This window comes from Myxine glutinosa, chromosome 1, assembly GCF_964187855.1.
Source record: "Myxine glutinosa chromosome 1, kmMyxGlut1.1, whole genome shotgun sequence".
Classification (NCBI taxonomy): domain Eukaryota; kingdom Metazoa; phylum Chordata; class Myxini; order Myxiniformes; family Myxinidae; genus Myxine; species Myxine glutinosa.
Genome location: NC_136261.1, coordinates 221,907,480 through 221,928,088, shown reverse-complemented (window position 1 = coordinate 221,928,088; position 20,609 = coordinate 221,907,480). Strand labels below are relative to the sequence as shown.

The 20,609-nt window shown below is 48.6% G+C and overlaps 1 protein-coding gene across 1 annotated transcript in view; it reads left to right on the top strand.

Annotated features, from left to right (window-relative positions):
* Window positions 1-20,609, top strand: part of LOC137436360 (volume-regulated anion channel subunit LRRC8C-like) — a 124,790-nt gene that overhangs the window by 81,939 nt on the left and 22,242 nt on the right. The window contains exons 6-9 of the mRNA XM_068130107.2: window positions 1,263-1,592; window positions 3,143-3,433; window positions 17,830-17,961; window positions 18,176-18,562. Of these exons, the coding sequence (XP_067986208.1) occupies window positions 1,263-1,592; window positions 3,143-3,433; window positions 17,830-17,961; window positions 18,176-18,562 (1,140 nt within the window). The remainder of the gene's footprint in view (window positions 1-1,262; window positions 1,593-3,142; window positions 3,434-17,829; window positions 17,962-18,175; window positions 18,563-20,609) is intronic.

Here is a 20,609-nt window from a genome sequence, read left to right as displayed (position 1 = left end):
CGGCGGCCGATGTCGCGCAGGCTTTCATCGCCACCTGGGTCGCCCGGTTCGGCGCCCCCTCAGACATCTCATCCGACCGCGGCCCCCAGTTCACCTCGGAGCTCTGGGGGGCGGTTGCGCAGGGGCTCGGGGTCCGGCTGCACCGAACCACGGCCTACCATCCCCAGGCTAACGGCCTGTGTGAGCGATTTCACCGCTCATTGAAGGCCGCGCTCCGGGCCACCCTCCGCGACGGCGGCTGGGTCGACAGGCTCCCCTGGGTCCTGCTGGGCCTCCGGACGGCGCCCAAGGAGGACCTGCGCGCATCCGCGGCGGAATTGGTCTTCGGGCAACCGCTGCGGGTGCCGGGCGAGTTCCTCCCCGACTCCACGGCACCATGGTCCGCGGCACAGCAGCGCTCCGCTCTACAAGAGACCGCCCAGAGGTTCGCCCCGGTGCCAACGGCATGCCACGGGCACCCACCGACGCACGTCGCCCCGGAGCTTCGCACGGCGGAGTACGTCTTCGTCCGCCACGATGCCCATCGGACACCACTGCGGCCCCCGTACGACGGGCCTTTCCGCGTGCTGGAGACCGGGGCGAAGCACTTCACCCTGGACATCGGCGGTACTCCTGACCGCGTTTCGGTAGACCGCCTCAAGCCGGCCCACCTCGATGTGGACCATCCACCGCCAGTGGCCCGACCCCCACGTCGGGGCCGCCCTCCTGCGGGCGGACCCCCGGCACCGCCCAGCCCCGCCGCCACGCCGCCCCCCGGTCCTGCACCCATCCCAGGGGCAGCCAGGGGCATCCCACCTGGCATCCCTGCACCCCGGACGCCGCCGATCGCCAGGGGGCGCTTCGGCCGGGTCATTCGTCTGCCCCGCAAACTGGCCCTCCAGGTGCGCGGGAATTCTGGGGGGGCGCGTGTGGCGGACACAAAAGCCCACTGGCGTGGTGACATCATTCCGCGCACCAAGTGGGCGGTGGCCACGCACCAGGGGTAGGCGTGGCCTCATGATATACACCGGGCGCCCAGCCCGGGACAGTACAGTGTTACAGTGTAGTCTTACAATAAAGACGTTTATATGTTACCGCTTGTCCGCTTCCTCCTTGCTCACAAGCAGCGCGCGTAACGCCGCGCTTTAACCTTCCTCTTTTTATACACAATTTCCAAAATGCCCCTGGTCATCACAAAATCCCAACTCAATTACTTTTCCACCCTTCAATAAATTGACCCCTTGTCGTGTTATTAATCTGTCTTCCAAAATCCTGTTGGGCAGGTACGTCAATTCAGACAGCATGTGGAGCGGGGTTCATCATTGCGACGTCTTTACGTGCGCCAGACAGCGTTACGTGCATTCCTTGCAGCACTATTCACAGCTGGGCACTTAGTTGGAGCTGCGTCACTCGGAAGCCCACCATCATGTCACGCTGCTGAAGCACTTGCCCTCCTTGGCTATGAGAACTTCGTGTGCCATCACGGACTCGGATCGCTGCTTGGGAAACTAGCTGCAGCCTACATGTGCCTACTCGTCATTTATGGATTCCTCTGCTTCTACGCGCTTGTGTGGCTTATCCGGTGCAAACTAACACGGTACTCCTTTGAACAGGTCAGTGTTCATTTTCGTTGTCCCTTTCAGTTTGGAAATAGTCAAAAGTTTCCATGAAACCACAATGCAAATGAAAACAGTGTTTGTAAATAAGTGATGCAATATACATTGATTTGCAATATTCATACTGTGTATACTAACCCTAACCCTAACCCTTTCAGTTTGGAAATAGTCAAAAGTTTCCATGAAACCACAATGCAAATGAAAACAGTGTTTGTAAATAAGTGATGCAATCTCGACCGACCCGCAGGTCGGCTCAGCACACAACATGACAAATATACACGACATGACCAAAAGTATGTGGACACCCGAACATCACACATCTCATTCCAAATTCATTGTCATAAATATGGAGTTGGTCCCCCCCCCCCCCCCCCTTTGCTGCTATAACAGCCTCCACTCTTCTGAGAAGGCTTTCCACTAGATGTTGGAACATTGCTGCAGGGATTTGCTTCCATTCAGCCACAAGAGCATTAGTGAGGTCAGGCACTGATGTTGGGCGATTTCACCATCGATTTGCAATATTCATGAACTATGAATTTTCCTTTATTTTGGACACAACATATCTTTCTCTGAGTACTGTCTGCTTATATCACACCAAAACTGGCACACTAGTGGATGTATAATTCCAAAAACACAACTCTACATACAACTTTTACCCTCAGATGGAAGGAAGTTTGCTGCAGGAGGAGCCCACCATGCTTGTGAATTTCTGCCTACATCCCTGTACCCCACTTCCCAATGCTTCTAGAGACCTATCTAATTCCAATTTAAACTTATCAACTGTTCTTGCTGCCACTACCTTTCCAGGGAGACCATTCCATGCATTGACTACCCTCTGAGTAAAAGACCCTGGCCTAACTGTCCTCTTCTTCACTCTCAGGCTATGGCCCCCTAGTTCTATCAGTCGGTTCTGCTGGAAAACCTTTCCACACTTATTTTGTCGAAACGCTTCATTATCTTAAACATCTATATCATATTCCCTCGTAACCGCTACCTTGCTAATATATAAATTAATGTCGGTTCCTGTATGCTGTTCCTGTTCCTGTATGTTGTTCCTATTCCTGATCATTAAAAACAATTTTAAAAGTAAATAATAATGAATGTCAAATTCACAATCTCTGAATTTGACATTTTTGCAATTTTTTCAAACAATTCACAATTCACAATTTTACTTTCGTTCTTTTATCATCCCCTTGTGTTGTATACGAATCTGTGCGGGGACGCTCTGTTTAGGATATTAGTTTTACCGTGCATTCTTTTCTTACCGGCATTTCTTTCAATAAAGCCGGTATTTTTGCATTATAATTCCGTGTCGGGTTTGAGTTGATTATCCAGGTTCGAAGACGTCCAGTGGGGTCCGTGAAGGCAAGAGCTTCGCTACCCTTCACTGCCCCATTCCCCCGCGCGTATTAACTCCGCAATAGTTGAATTGAACGCCTCGGAGTGTTAAGCTCGTTCGGCTAATCCGTCCCCAGGAGTGTTCACCCCGGGAACGCGACAATATTCTTTGTCTACATCCTCATTCTATATGTCTGTTTTGACTGCAGGTTCGTCGAGAAACGAATACCCATGATATTCCAGATGTGCGAAATGACTTTGCTTTCATGCTGCACCTCTCGGATCATTATGACCCCCTGTTTGCTCGTCGTTTTGCCGTATTCCTGTCGGGGTCCTGTGAGGGTCGACTCAGGCGACTGCAGTTAAACCAGGAATGGTCGGTGGAGTGCCTACGTGATGCCATACGGCATGATACGACTGGCCGAGAGACTTTGAGACTGCGAGGCCTAATAGGCATGCCCGATGGCCTTGGACAGCTTGCCAATTTGGAGGTTCTAACAGTACGTGAGTGGCCATCTTCATTTGTTGCATACTTTTGCAGGACTTTATGGCGAATGCACCATTTATGTCATTACCTTGGCATGATGGAGGTTCTGGGTTCAAACTTTGCAGCAGCAGAATATCTGAAGTTTTTAAATATTTGCTACTTTGCACATAGCTGGTGTTGGCCTAATGGTTAGAGCAGCGGGCTTGGGATCCTAAGGTCTTGAGTTTGAATGCCGTTCAGCTGTTGAATTAAGACCAGGTGGGGTTGACTCAGCCTGTCATCTTTCCGAGGTCAGCAAAATGAGTAACAGGGTACTGGGTCCTCTCTCAAGGAGGTTGGTGGTAGGATTTGCACTCCGGCCACTGTAAAACCACCTCATTCCATAGCACACACGGTGGTGTGTGTCAATATGGTGCTGAGGAATCGTCCAAGCCTGCAGCAACGTGCTGATCCAGTCAGCACGTCGCTGCATCCTTGGACACTCCTATATATATCTATATCTATATATATATATATATATATATATATATATATATATATATATATATATATATATATATATATATACAGTGGAACCTTGACTTACGAGTTTAATTCGTTCTGTGACCGAGCTCGTAACTCAAATTGCTCGTTTCTCAAATCAAATTTCCCCATTAAAATGCATTGAAATGCTATTAATCCATTCCAGCCCGCCAAAAACCACACCAATTTTTTTTTAAATATACAGTATATATAAAAATATCTCGCGCTTTATATTTCACCTGTATGCAGCATACAAGTTGGCAGGATGGCCTGGACTGGAGGTACGCACACTTGACTCTAAAGTCTAAACTGTCCAGCCTGGGTTTGAATCCCGACCCAGCTATAACCTGTCATGGGTGAATCACAGGCAGGGTGATTCATCAATGTGTGTACCGCTAAACTGGGCGCCCCGTTTGCGTCCCATTAGTTGTTGGATGTAAAGGATCTCACCGTGTTTTCCACAAAGAGAAGGCGAGCTATCGCCGGCACTCTGAACAAGTTGTGGCCTGGCATGGCATGAACATGAAAACATGAACATGAACATGAAATGTTCGACATGAACATGAAATTTTCCAAAATAACCAAAATGCGAAAACAAAAATGCAGCGCTATACGGCAGAGATACTGTACTTGCACGGCAAGATAACCACATGACCGGAACCCACCTGGCGGCGTAAACTCAAAATAACCAACATGCGAAAACAAAAATGCAGCGCTATACGACAGATACTGTACTTGCACGGCAAGATAACCACGTGACCAGAACCCACCTGGTGGCGTAAACTCAAAATAACCAACATGCGAAAACAAAAATGCAGCGCTATACGACAGAGATACTGTACTTGCACGGCAAGATAACCACGTGACCGGAACCCACCTGGTGGCGTAAACTCAAAATAACCAACATGCGAAAACAAAAATGCAGCGCTATACGACAGAGATACTGTACTTGCACGGCAAGATAACCACGTGACCGGAACCCACCTGGTGGCGTAAACTCAAAATAACCAACATGCGAAAACAAAAATGCAGTGCTATACGACAGAGATACTGTACTTGCACGGCAAGATAACCACGTGACCGGGTGGCGAAAGCTCGTAACTCAGATCTCGGCTCGCATCTCAAAGCAATAAACTGCCCGAGCGACGGCTCGTATCTCGAAAAACTCGTAAGTTGGGGCACTCGTAAGTCAACGTTGCACTGTATATATATATATATATATATATATATATATATATATATATATATATATATATATATATATATATATATATATATATATATATTGTTACGGATCGCGGATAAGATGTTGGTTTGCCGAGCGGATGGCCCCACGGCCCTAACAGTTACCCCGACTAACCCGATTCCCGAACGTTGGCCGGATCGTGCCACAGGTATTCAATAGGGAAAAGACAAAGGCGACACGGATGTGAAGAAGAAGAAGAAGACAAAAAGGTTGGAAATACTACTAAATTTATTCCTACTATTTACACGCTCAAAGTAACCAAGGAGAAGGAAGGATAATAAAATAATATACAGAAGAATCAGAGACACAGTGCAATTATTAGCTTACCTACAGTCTTAATTATTACCCAGGGACAGAACAAACAAAGACAGACTCACGCGGGGAATGATGATAGGAATGGCAGGAGGTGGATGGCTGGAGGGGGAGGAAGGTTCAGCTGGACCCGCAGCACGGTCGGGTCGGGGATTAGCAGCCACTGCCCCTTTCTCGATCGGCGCGTTTAGCAGCCGCCGTTCCTTCGCGGCCCCGTTCGAAACTGCCATCAAGGCCCCGAAGCTGCTGTGGCTGAAGCTGCTGTGGCTGCTGCTGCTGTGGCTGAAGCTGCTGTGGCTGAACTTGCGGTGGCTGGAGCTGCTCTTTCCGGGATCCCTTACTCAACTCTTCTCAGCTCAACTCAACTCAACTCTTCTCGTACTCAACTCCTGCTCAGTCCAACCACACAACTCAACAACTCAACAACTCCCTTGCTTAGTCCAACCACCAACCAACGTTCTGACGCGCCTTTCTTTGCACGTCTCTCGCTTGGTCCAACCACGTCTCTTTTCACGTCTCCCTTTTGGTCCAACCACACACTTCTCTCTTGCTTGGTCCAACCACACACTCAACAACTCAACAACTCCCTTGCTTAGTCCAACCACTTCTCTTTGCTCTTGCGCGCGTGCTTTTATAGCACCTCAGGCGATCAAGCCGCCGGCCTTCAGGACACGCCCCTCGGTGAGCTCGCTTCGGCCCTGATTGGTGGGCACAGGCCCTCTGACTCCACCCTTGATGACGATGGGCGGGCACGCCCTTCTTCCCCGAGCTGAGCACATGCTTAATGGTGGTTTTGGGGCGAAATCAACAACCCACTGCTGTAGCAAACCTGGCAAACTGCCCAGTGCAGTTGGCAATGGAGGCTTGGAGGGGATGTAGCTGGCAATTGAGGCTTGGCAATGACGCAGTTGGAAATGGAGGTTTTGGGAATGGGAATGAAAGGGGATCTATCTTATTTCACTTGGTGCAATGGAGTGTCATCTTAATGGAAGACAAAGCCTTAACCTAATACACAGAAGGAAATAAACTACTGAACAGGGATATTATGGTGTCCTTCATGTATGCTTTATGGAACTAACTACGGGAACGCCCTTTGACCTTTATACAACACTGGAGCAAGGAGGGCGATATTCTAACAACAATTTACACGACAACAACAAAAACAAAAAAACCATTCTCATATCCGCAACACTGCACCCTCCTCCTCTTAGGCATGTCCCGGGCCTATTACTTTTACTTTTATTGTGGCACGTAGGTGTAGTTCCCTCTACATTTAACCTGACCCTGGGTGCGACCGTTTTAAAACATAAATAAATATGTCCTGCTGCTCCATTGCACCCTACCTAACAGACTCACGCCCACAGCTAACCGAATTGCGGAATGGTCTTCAAACTATACATTGACGGTGGGGGGGCATTATTTACAATGGCTCTGCTTTTATTTACAAAACTAACCCAGGACCTGTGATTGTTCTTTCTGGGGGGGGGGGGGGGGGGGGAGACAGTCTGCTCTGCATCAATGCACCATGAAAGCACCCAAAAATGCACCAATACACCCTCAAGCACCAATCGGTGCACAGTCATCACTGTTCATGAATAAAGTAAACCGACAACCCCTAACCCTGCAGGTGGTCTCTTGCTCTTCGGCTCCCTCTGCTGGCTATTACTATCTTCCAGGTGTTGTCTTTCTTTCATTTTCTTACTGGCGGCCTATTGGTGGAATTAAAATGCACCCAACGTGTCCATTTTTATTTATTTATGGCCCACAGGGCCGACTAGTGTGGTTCACCTGTGGGGGGCATCGGTGCCCTGTGGCCAAGGTCCGCCAGCAAGATCTCGGGCCTTCATGGCCGGTTCCAGCAGAGGGGCCATGCCCCAACCCATGGGGTCCATAAGTGGTGCTCAGCCACTGACATGTGGTCCATAATGTGGTGCATCGATGCAGACAGCTGGTTCTGGGAGTTCCGGGCGCACAATGGCGGACTCACGCACGCTCCCCTTGGCGCCCAGTGGCGCACAGGTCCTCATGTTGGAGACAAAAGGGGGAAAAGACAGATGAGCGAGGGGTAAGGTCACAAGGGTACACATCAAACAAGGCAATGCAAGGCGAAGTGCTTACGGAGAGCGAAGTGAGAAAGCTCGTCCCTACCGTACGTCACCCCCCCCTGTCACCTACTCTACCCTTGCCCTTACCCCATATTTACAACAATCTACACATTTACAAATCCGTCGCTAATGTCACGTCTTCCCCATATTTCTCCTACACCAAATTCGTCTCCACAATCCCTCTAACCAAAATTTCCCATCACCCAATTCATCATCAATCCTCATAAGGAGGGAGAGATGGAACACAAAGCACAATGTCACACCCACGTCATGATGCGTCTCACATTTCAAACATTTGCATCATAAAAAAAATAAAAACAACCTGGCATGGTGTGGAGGTACGTCATCTCAGGTGAGTGGATGTAGATGGTGCGAGGAGATTTTCATCCTAACTACTTTCTAAATGACATTAACACACTTTGCACTACCCGGGGTCTTTCCCTGCCAATCCATTGGCCAACTTACACTATGGGTTCTAAAAACCAATTCCCATTGACCAAACTGTGGTGCTTCTCAATTTGGGGTCTCACTCCCCCGATTCATCTGCCGGTGCCCTTGCACAATTTCCGGGCTGGGTCGTGTAGCTCTCCCAGCAGGTCTACCCACCTGCACACCTCCACCACTGTAGTTGCCACCCGAGCTTACCCAGCTCCTTGACCTAACCTATCTACCTGGGGAAGGCCCCTCCTGGCTCTGTCACCCCTCGGTGCCCTCTGGCACTGGGCTACCCGGGTCCGTCCTCCGGATCCTCGGGCCCCATCCACAACAACTCTACCGGCTCCCAGAGCCCACCTGCGGCCTCACCTGGCCGACATCCTCACAGTGGTGGAGTGCTCAACCAACTACACACACTAACAGGCTACACGCCCAGCCATTTCCACAACACTAATGCACCCATCCACTGCACTCCTGTGCAACTATCCGCACCACAGATGCCAATATCCAACCACAATTTACCTGTACCCTCTACCTAACACTTAAACTACCCTCCCCGGGTATTCGTGATGGGGGTCCACTCTTCCCCCATTCACACCTCCGCACCATCCACTCCACTCCACAGTTTCCATCATACTCACTCCACGACCATCCATTCCCATACTCCATGTATTCCACACTCCATGTATTTCACACAACCATTCTCCATACACCTGTTGTTGCACACCTGTGCAATCACACCTGGTGCCACCTGCACCCTCCTTCCTTCCTGGACCATTTGGTCAGCACAATACACATCACTATCACTCACTCATTCACTGCTCCATACACCTGTTCAGTTGCACACCTGTGCAATCACACCTTTTAACCATACACACGGCATCATCTGAACTACCTGTTGCCCTGCTAACTTAGTGCTCCCCGTCTTCCCTTTAAACTAAGCACATACCACGTCATTATCATCCACTCTAATCTACCTGCGTCCTCACTACAGGTATCATTGTCACTACCTAATCTTAACGTTACCTAAGGTCATCTTTTAGGTCCCTACACACTATATCCTAACCCTCCCGGGCTAGTTTTCACTGCCAAACCCCATAACTAGTGCTCTTTTGCCCCCGATGTGAGAGATGGCAGAGTTGCCATCCCATCATATCGGGTATCTTTCACGATAAATTTTGCTTGTCCAAATTCAACAATTCAAAAATTTGCCAATCATCTGCCAATCGTCTGCCAATCCTCACTCTGCCAATCATCAAATTTTGTTTTTCTAATTTCGGGGCCAAAACACTATCCTCATCATCACGTCTACTCACTAGAGCCTCTCGGTGCGCCAATTCACTTCTACAGCCCGGCTTCGCACAGCCGAGCAATGAATGCGGGTTGCTTGGTGCCGGCGGCTGGATGCGTCCGGCACTCGGTGCAGGGAAGGAGGTTTACCCGGGCCGAGATCCCACGCACCACCTCGGCACGGAGCCATCCAATGGCCCGATCTCGACCTGCCGGAACGCCTCAACAAAAAGGGGTCGCCATGACGACCCTTCCTATCAGGCTGCCCACTCCGCCTAGTGGAGCACGGACGCGGCCGTTCCGAGCGAGGCCCAGCGTGGATCGCATACGGCGGTTCTTTCGAAACCGCCGTGGTTCGGATCCCCGCTGGTCCTCGCGGCACGCGAAGCTGCCCGGCGCGCACCGAGGGCCCGATTCGGCTATACATCGCTCTAACCGCTAACCCGGTTACCGTCAATGCTCCACTTGCATGCTTACACCCCGCAGCTTGTTCCTTGCTCATACATCCAGCCGTCTCCATGCTCTTGGTCATTGCACCTTCCCTGACACACCCAGGTACACTCATTCCGCTTACCGACTTTGTCACACACCTGACCACCGCACACCTTTGCACACACTCGTCGTTCGCACACCTCACCAACACACCTCTTCGCGCCCCCTCCTCGGTCACCTCCTCTGTGACAACCACAGGTGTGCTCTCACTTGCACAGCCAATCACGTGCCTCACTACCAATTCCAGTGTGCATTCCCATACGCGCTCTACCATTCCAGGTGCGCATCCTTTCATTCCAGGTGTACATCCTCTCTCACCTGCCACAACCAACTCACGCTCCGTGTCACTCTTACTACTCTTACCTCCACTCTCGGTCGTGCATTCACCCTTACTCTCGACAGCGCACTCTTTCCTCACGCACCCGTCCGTTACACACCTTTCTCGCGCATCCTCTTGTGCACTCTCTCCCGTTACACCCTCTGTAACACTCACCACAGGCGTGCATGCATCCGTTACATCCTTTGTAACACTCACCACAGGTGTGCATTCTCCCTTACTCTTGACAGCGCACTCTTTCCTCATGCACCCATCCGTTACACACCTTTCTCGCGCATCCTCTTGCGCACACTCTCTCGTTACTTCCTCTGTAACACTCACCACAGGTGTACACTCTCTCGTTACATCCTCTGTAACACTCCTCATCCCGCGCTTCCATGTGCCCCCTCGCACACGCGCTACGACCAACTCACTCTCGACAGCACACTCACTCCTCGGCATGCAGTTTTTCCTTACACACCCCAGAGTCGGACATTCTCGCACACCTCCTCCTTCGCACACCGTACCTGTCGCACACTTCACCAACGGCCTCTTACGAACACCCGGATCCAAATCAACCCCCAAGCCGACTGAAGCTCCCCTCACATCATATACATTTCCACGTATATCGCCACTCACCTTGGCACCTCGTCTCCGCACCTCCTTCGCCACCTGCAAACTCTTTATCTGTTTAGCGAGCACATCATCACGCTCTGAGCACCGACCTTGTACATATTCCATCACCTCCTCCTTTATCTCCCTCTTAGTTTCCCTCCGTCTCTTCTTAATTTCACTCACCCCCTCTTCCACCTCCTCTAATTTTTGCTTCACCTCTTTTATTTCCCGGTGCGTCTCCTCAATTTCGTCCTCTAAGGCTACTTTGACCGTTTCTATGTGTGTCCTCACCTCCCGGTCCTTCGTCTCCATTACCTCCGTCACCTCGTCCAACCTCGTTGTCAGTCCCTCACGTACCATCTGACATTGCCTCTTCGTCGCTATCAAGTCGTCCTTGATGTCTCTTTGTGTCGCTTTTATCCCTCCTAGTACCGCAGTGTTCCTTTGTACCTGCTCCGCTAACTCCGTCTGTCCCACCGTCAGCTGTTCCACCTCCTGCGTCAGGTCCTCTATGCCCCCTTGTAACCGAGCCGTCCCATTTCTCACCTCTTTCTCCATACGCTTCTCACCTCGCGTACCCCCGAGACCTCCTCGCTTACACCTCGTCGTATCTCCTCCTTCATCTCCTCCATCTCTTTTGTAGATGCCACCCTCATCTGTCCCAATTCATCCCTCTGAGCATCCAATTTACCTTCTACCCCGATTTTCACCTCCTCTATCTGCTCTCCCATTCGTTTAATTTCCCGGGCCGATTGCTCCCCTACTTCCCGCAATTTGTCGTCCATTGTGTTTTCTAACCCCTTTAACCCATTTTTCACCCCCTCTATCTGATTCTCCTGGGCAGCCATTCTATTTTCCACCCCCGTTAACCCATGTTTCACCCCTTCTATCCCATTGTCGAACCCCTCAAATTTCTTGTCTAACCCCTTAAAATTATTGTCTAACTTCCCAATTTGGGCATTGGTACCCCTCGCTTCGTCCCTCATTGCCCCCATCATTCTGTTTTCCATTTTTTCACTATCAGCCCTCACTTCGTCCCTTATTCGCTCACCCATTTTGTCCATAAGGGCTCCAATTTGTAGCAAAAAAAGGTTCGAATCCACTGGTGCTGCTACGGTCACGGGCGCCGCTAAATTTGGTGCCGCTACACCCACGTGCGCGAGGACGCCATTTTGCGCGCCTGACACCTCCTCAACCACCTCCTCCTTGCTCTCCTCCATTTCTTCCCTCTGATCCTGGGTTACCCCTAACCCCTCTTCTAGTTCCCCCACCGGCATCCGATCGCCTTGACTAGTCATGGCGCGATTTCAAAGTTCGGGTTTTTTAAAACAAAACAAATTTCGGCAGCTCGTAATTTTGAGCGCGTGAAGCGCGCTTCGGGTCCGATCCCACTCCTGACACCAATTGTTACGGACCGCGGATAAGATGTTGGTTTCCCGAGCGGATGGCCCCGCGGCCCTAACAGTTACCCCGACTAACCCGATTCCCGAACGTTGGCCGGATCGCGCCACAGGTATTCAATAGGGAAAAGACAAAGGCGACACGGATGTGAAGAAGAAGAAGAAGACAAAAAGGTTGGAAATACTACTAAATTTATTCCTACTATTTACACTCTCAAAGTAACCAAGGAGAAGGAAGGATAATAAAATAATATACAGAAGAATCAGAGACACAGTGCAATTATTAGCTTACCTACAGTCTTAATTATTACCCAGGGACAGAACAAACAAAGACAGACTCACGCGGGCAATGATGATAGGAATGGCAGGAGGTGGATGGCTGGAGGGGGAGGAAGGTTCAGCTGGACCCGCAGCACGGTCGGGTCGGGGATTAGCAGCCACTGCCCCTTTCTCGATCGGCGCGTTTAGCAGCCGCCGTTCCTTCGCGGCCCCGTTCGAAACTGCCATCAAGGCCCCGAAGCTGCTGTGGCTGAAGCTGCTGTGGCTGCTGCTGCTGTGGCTGAAGCTGCTGTGGCTGAACTTGCGGTGGCTGGAGCTGCTCTTTCCGGGATCCCTTACTCAACTCTTCTCAACTCAACTCAACTCTTCTCGTACTCAACTCCTGCTCAGTCCAACCACACAACTCAACAACTCAACAACTCCCTTGCTTAGTCCAACCACCAACCAACGTTCTGACGCGCCTTTCTTTGCACGTCTCTCGCTTGGTCCAACCACGTCTCTTTTCACGTCTCCCTTTTGGTCCAACCACACACTTCTCTCTTGCTTGGTCCAACCACACACTTCTCTCTTGCTTGGTCCAACCGCACACTCAACAACTCAACAACTCCCTTGCTTAGTCCAACCACTTCTCTTTGCTCTTGCGCGCGTGCTTTTATAGCACCTCAGGCGATCAAGCCGCCGGCCTTCAGGACACGCCCCTCGGTGAGCTCGCTTCGGCCCTGATTGGTGGGCACAGGCCCTCTGACTCCACCCTTGATGACGATGGGCGGGCACGCCCTTCTTCCCCGAGCTGAGCACATGCTTAATGGTGGTTTTGGGGCGAAATCAACAACCCACTGCTGTAGCAAACCTGGCAAACTGCCCAGTGCAGTTGGCAATGGAGGCTTGGAGGGGATGTAGCTGGCAATTGAGGCTTGGCAATGACGCAGTTGGAAATGGAGGTTTTGGGAATGGGAATGAAAGGGGATCTATCTTATTTCACTTGGTGCAATGGAGTGTCATCTTAATGGAAAACAAAGCCTTAACCTAATACACAGAATAAGGAAATAAACTACTGAACAGGGATATTATGGTGTCCTTCATGTATGCTTTATGGAACTAACTACGGGAACGCCCTTTGACCTTTATACAACACTGGAGCAAGGAGGGCGATATTCTAACAACAATTTACACTACAACAACAAAAAAAACAAACCATTCTCATATCCACAACACTATATATATATATATACATATATATACGACATGACCAAAAGTATGTGGACACCCGAACATCACACATCTCATTCCAAATTCATTGTCATAAATATGGAGTTGGTCCCCCCCTTTGCTGCTATAACAGCCTCCACTCTTCTGAGAAGGCTTTCCACTAGATGTTGGAACATTGCTGCAGGGATTTGCTTCCATTCAGCCACAAGAGCATTGGTGAGGTCGGGCACTGATGTTGGGCGATTAGGCCTGGCTCGCTGTCGGCGTTCCAATTCATCCCAAAGGTGTTTGATGGGGTTGAGGTCAGGGCTCTGTGCAGGCCAGTCAAGTTCTTCCACACCGATCTCGACAAACCATTTCTGTATGGACTTCGCTTTGTGCACAGGGGCATTATCATGCTGAAACAGGAAGGGCCTTCCCCAAACTGTTGCCACAAAGTTGGAAGCACACAATCGTCTAGAATGTCATTGTATGCTGTAGCGTTAAGATTTTCCTTCACTGGAACTAAGGGGCCCGAACCATGAAAAACAGCCACAGACCATTATTCCTCCTCCACCAAACTTTACAGTTGGCGCTATGCATTCGGGCGGTGCGTTCTCCTGGTATCCGCCAAACCCAAATTCGTCCGTCATACTGCCAGATGGTGAAGCGTGATTCATCACTCCAGAGAACGCGTTTCCACTGCTCCAGAGTCCAATGGCAGCGAGCTTTACACCACTCTCGCCGACACTTGACTTTGCGCATGGTGATATTAGGCTTGTGTGCGGCTGCTCAGCCATGGAAACCCATTTCATGAAGCTCCCGACGAAGGGTTGTCATGCTGACGTTGCTTCCAGAGGCAGTTTGGAACTCGGTAGTGAGTGTTGCAACCGAGGACAGATGATTTTTACGCGCTATGCGCTTGAGCACTCGGCGGTCCCGTTCTGTGAGCTTGTGTGGCCTACCACTTCGCGGCTGAGCTGTTGTTGCTCCTAGACGTTTCCACTTCACAATAACAGCACTTACATTTGACCGGGGCAGCTCTAGCAGGGCAGAAATTTGACGAACTGACTTGTTGGAAAGGTGGCATCCTATGACGATGCCACGTTGAAAGTCACTGAGCTTTTTCGTTTCGCCATTCAACTGCCGTTGTCCATGGAGATTTTGAGCATGCATGGCTGTGTGCTTGATTATATGTATATACCTGTCAGCAATAGGTGTAGCTGAAACAGCTGAATCCATTAATTAGAAGTGGTGTCCGCATACTTTTGGTCATGTAATGTATATATATATATATATACACATACATTTAATATACATACATACATACATACATACATACATACATACATACATTTCACCAACCAAATACGGTTGGGGACATTGTCAATTTGCTGTAAAGTTTCATCCGATTCACTAATCTCGACATGGTAGCAGTGGTTATAGAAGAGTGAAAGAGTCGTGAAAGCATTGAAAAACAGTGTGTGTGGGCAACAAACCTCCAAAAGTTGTTGATGAGTCAGAGTGAGTAGATAAAGCTACAGGCTGATAGAAGGCAGAGTTTTAGAGAACAGAAAAGCTCATGGATAGGTATTAGAGACAAGACAATGTTCTGATGGGGTGATAGCTATAAGACTAAAGGATCTCAACATAACAAATGCAGAAAGGTATTTATACAGATAAGAGAAACAAGATCGATCGCCGAACAACGGCATAGCTGGGCGTGGATCTGCTGATTGGAGGATGAGCTGTTTCCCTGTCATGTGACCAGATCCTCAGCTCTGATTGGTGGACGTTTGTGAGGGACAGACATACATTCACAGGACGGGCAGATAAATGCTGTTCTAGACGGTATTGTCCTACAGGCTACACCTTAAAAATATGGCTGCCCAACCACCTGACTGATGATGTCATCAATTTTTTTCTCGACCAATTTATCCCTCGATCATGCTCAAGACGTTTCATACTGATCGGATCAAGCGTCCTATTTGCCAATTTATGTCATCACAATGAAGGCAGGCAGCTATTACATCATCATTAACATATGTTATTCCCCATGGGAGTACTTTACAATGAGCCACCTTTCAATTTTCTTCCATGGAGCGGTTTTGGAGATATAGAGGTGCAAAGTTTTTCTTTTTTTCCAAGATGGCACCCATACCACATGACCTATGATGTCATAATTATCATTAAACAAATTCTACAGGAGGAGGCGCCCCTATGGTGGAAATTTCGTGTCAGTCGGATCAACAGTTGCAGAGAAAACGAATTTTAAAGGGAATAAGCCCACAAAATACCAGCGGAAGGGACATACAGTCATACATACACTGGACGGAGAGACAAACACTGTTCCAGACGGCATTGACCTCGGGGCTACGCCGTAAAAATGGCAAAGGACTAGAGGTAAGTAGAAAGTGTATACTTTGGGAGCATAATAAAGAAAATGTGACTGGATCAATGTGGTAACTTAGTGAGGATGTGGAGGGATGGAGTGGAGAGATAGCAGGAAGGACATGACTAGAAGAAAATGGTACAAGACCCTAAGGACACCAACCTGTGTCTATTGTTAAAGAGAAGACTGTGGGACTTTCCATTGCCTTCAGAGAAGGGAGAACCCATCAAATAGAGCCATATGTCATAACACTCTGGATGAACCTGTTGTGGAATGATTTGAGCTGAAAATGAACAAGAAAAGGCTTTGCTCGATGTTTTTATACCGACACAGTGGTTGGCCAACTGGAGGTCTGTTTGGTGATTTTAATTTTTTTATTTTGTATTTAAAAAAATTAATTTGTATACATAGTCGAGGCTCATGGAAGAGCTAGTACGAGTACATTGAAAGGCTCAGGACACAACATGACAAAACGGACAGTTGAGAGAGGGGGGAAACACTACCAGCAGTGTCGAAGGCCAAAATAGAGGCAGACTTGGACAAACAATGGGCGTGGGGAGGAATGAGGAGCAGGAGAAGATGTGGTGGACAGGATGGTGTATGGGCTGGACAATATGGATAGAGAAGGAAATTCTGAGGAGGAAAAACTGGAAATTTGGAAGGAGGGATTGGGGTTGGTTTCAGGGGGGTGAGGGGTAGGGGTTAAGAAAAGGTCATGGTTTTGGATTGGGGTACATGATCTGAGATGGTGGTGAGCAGCTGGTTGAGGATCTGGAAGGAAGAATGAGATTGAAGAGAATGTGGAAGTTGATTCCACAGGAAGGAAAAAAGGGGAACGAATGAGTGTTGGTGAGCAGTGATCCTGGATTTAGGTAGTTTCACCAGAATTGGGTTGTTGGTGGACCTGTGTGCCCTGCAGAAACATGGGACCTGGGAGGGGGACGGGGGGCTGAGGGACAAATCACAGAAGGAGCAGAGGGTGCAAGACCAGAAAGCAGGCAGTAGAAGACAGAGAGACCATCGACCTGTCTGCAATGATGAAGTGATATGCCCCTAGACTACGCATCATCATAGGAGATTCCAATGATCTTGAAGGCCTTGGTTCCATGACATCTTGTTGAGTAAGATGTGAGGCAGTGGGAGCCAGCCAAGAGGGTAGAGCAGTACTCCATTAAGTTACAGATGAAGGCCTTGTAGGTGGATAGCAGTTCAGGTGTGCCAAGGATGGACTTTGTATGATGAAGGATGCCCAGTTGGTGGCTGGCTTTGGAGACCAATTTTGAAATGTGGTTTGACGAAGAAAGATCATGGCTGATAGTGAGTCCAAGGAGTTTGAATTACTGAACTTGAATGGTGGACAATCAGCTTAGATTTTGGAATAACCTGTGCATCCTGGAGTTGTTGGGGAGGGTCGGAGGGCTGGGTGAGTGGGCCAAACCAAAGGAGAGACTGTAAAAAAGAGAAGTCATAGGCCTGCCTGTGATGTAAGAGCAACAGGCCTTATGCAATTCATTCAGCCTCATCGTGGGAAATTACAATAATGTTGATATCTTTAGATTCTCGCCTACATCCTGGGCAAATTCATACAATGGCAAACGACACAGCACAAGCCTTGCCAAGAGATATCCAGCACAAGAGATTGCTTTGGTAAAGAATATGGTACATTGATGATGATGGTTTACTATAATGGCCTCCATAGATGTTTTATCTCTATTGTTTCCAAATTACAGTTTTATGCTTTGCTGTTTTTGCATGTTCTTGCCTAATCATATCACAAAATGACAAATGGGAAAACGTTGTTCTGCCCCTTGATATAGCTGGAGGACATGCATGATGTGCTTCTGCCAGCATGGCTATCCCAGCTGAGCAGCCTAAAAGAAATTGGCCTCTTCAATTCACCTGTGCGCCCACATCCAGAGGCACTCGACTTTCTCGCTTCTCAGCTACAGGTTTTTTGAATAGCAGCAGAACTTGCGTGATTGGTGTTTAAGATGAAATTTTTTTAAATTCCTGATTAAATGTGCCTTAGAATTTCACAATTTTTTTCTTGAAAGTTTACTTTCCAAAACACCTTGGAGCAGTATGAGAAAGGTTTTCAGCGATTTTTAAAAGGGTATCAAACCTCATTTGTAATGAACTTCATTTCCAACAATCCCTACCTAGATCCTGCGTGTCCATTTCTCCGATACAGCTGACATGCCTGCCTGGCTTCCTGCCCTCCTCAGCCTTCGAGAATTGGAATTGCGTGGACCCCTAGGTCCTGATGATGACAGTCGGGATGTCGTTGCTTCTCTAGGGGGGTTGCGTGCACTTTCCTCACTCATCCTCATACTTGAGGGTCCCAGTCTTCGTCTTCCACCGCTTCCAATAGAAGCAGCTGCAAGACTGCGGAGGCTTGCAGTACGGGCTGCCTGCACACCTCGTCTTGCAACCCTTTCCCCACTGCGCCGCATGGCCGGTCTGGTAGAGCTGGAGCTTCGAGGCTGTGGGATAGAACGCCTTCTACCTGTATTCGGCTGCCTCAGACACTTGCAGCACCTTCATCTCGGAGTAAGCAGCAATTCTTATTTTTAAAATTAAAATTAGCTCAGAGATTGTGTATCACTTCCAATATGCACTATAGACAGTGTGTGCATATATTGTGACGGGTATGTTGGCCCGGGTCAACAGTGGCCTATCTTTGACCCTGAATCTAACGAGCCGCAGATAACTCCGCTGCACGATCGGTTGCTAAGCATCTTAGCACCAACATCATGGCACAACGGGTTACTTTCTGGGCGAGTTAGTTATCCCAGATGGGGAACCATCCTCTCGATGCCCCACCTTTATCTATTAATTACATACAGATGAGCGGAACTGCAAGTGAGATGTTGGCTAGTCTGACCTTAGTGAATCAGTGGGATACAACCTGCCGTCTCCTTATTACACACTAAGTATAACCAAATGGAGGAAACAGACAGTCATGTCGGTTTAGAAAGTCTATATTGTTTTAACAAGGGCATGCATTTACGTCAAGTATTTATATGATGCAGTGTCACAAATAAACAGTCTTACCCCCCCCCCCCCCCCTCCAGCACATAAAAGAACCCCTTAAACATTTGGCCTTAACACTAAAACACAACAAAGGCACGCCTCAATCAACTGTCAATTTGCTCATCTCAAACATCCGGGGCCTTCGCTCACACCTGACTGATCTCTCCATACAGGTTGCTTCTCACGAACCAGACTTAATCTGCTTAACAGAAAGTTTCTTCCTTCAAGATATCCCTGACTCCTTAGCATCTCTCATTGGTTACTCCCTGCTCCGATATGATAGACCTGAGCCTCGTCCTGGTGGCGGAGTTACACTGTACTAAAATAAAATGCCACTTTGACGTTGCGGGGTATTATGAGTCGATCATTGACAAAAAAAAAATCTCAATTTAATCCATTTTTAATTCAGGCTGTGAAACAACAAAATGTGAAAAAAGTCAAGGGTGTGAATACTTTCTGAAGTCACTGTATAAACATAGAAATACCAAGAAATAAAAGCTGACCTGTACTCTTGCCTCATATTCATCTTCTCATCTCAAATCCAAATTTATCGAGTATATAAGCAATAATAACAAATTTGACTTAACTGTTCCAATACTTATTGAGGGCACTGTACCGGTATCCAACCTTTTTATTGTGATTTATAAATGCAATCTTTCGACCGCCGACACAAACCAAAAAGCGATTTGTGTGTGCAACTGCCTTCATCAGGCCTATACTATACATAAGTCATCCTGGACTAGGTTTACAGATTACTCATCCTGGAATTGGCCGAAACATTGCTCATACTGGACCAGGTTTATAGATTACTCATCCATCAGGCTTATAGATTACTCGTCTTGAATTAGACAAGTAATCTATAGTCCCAATGAAGACAGTAGCACACACAAATCGTTTTTTGGTGTGCGTTGCCTGCCAAAATGTTACGTATATTCATCATAATTAAAAGATTGGAGAACTTTGTCAAAGTCCTCTGTCTTTAAACCCAACTGCCATCCTCTTTGCTCGTCAGTCAGTGACTGTTTGCTGTAGAAATATATATATATATATATATATATATATATATATATAAAAGTTCAAAACACACCTGGTCACAAGTGTGCCGCACTGACCGGGTCCTCAGTCGAGGTCCTCAGCGTCATCCCGTTTCGGCCTTTCAACCTCGATACGGTCAGCTACGGTGGGCCAGCAGGGGCACATACACATCCACATGCAGCAACTACACCTGGATGCGTACATACCCCCACGCCCAGCCAGTGCGAATGCAGACTACAATAACAAAATCGCCTCCACATCCAGAATCCACAGCACCAAACAAACATGGTGGAACACTCAAACACCCACCTTTATACTTCCCTTTCTCCCATACCTGGCCATTTCACTCTCCTCATCACATCCTTTCCCTGCTGAAGTACAACCCCAGGACATACAACACTGTGGCTTGCTACCTGGCTGTTTCTCCCGGCCGTCTTACGTGTCCCCTTTTCAAAGGCACTGCGTTGCTGTACCTCCTCCTCACCCACCTTACGCACACAACCCATCCGGCTCTGACAAGGCCACCTAC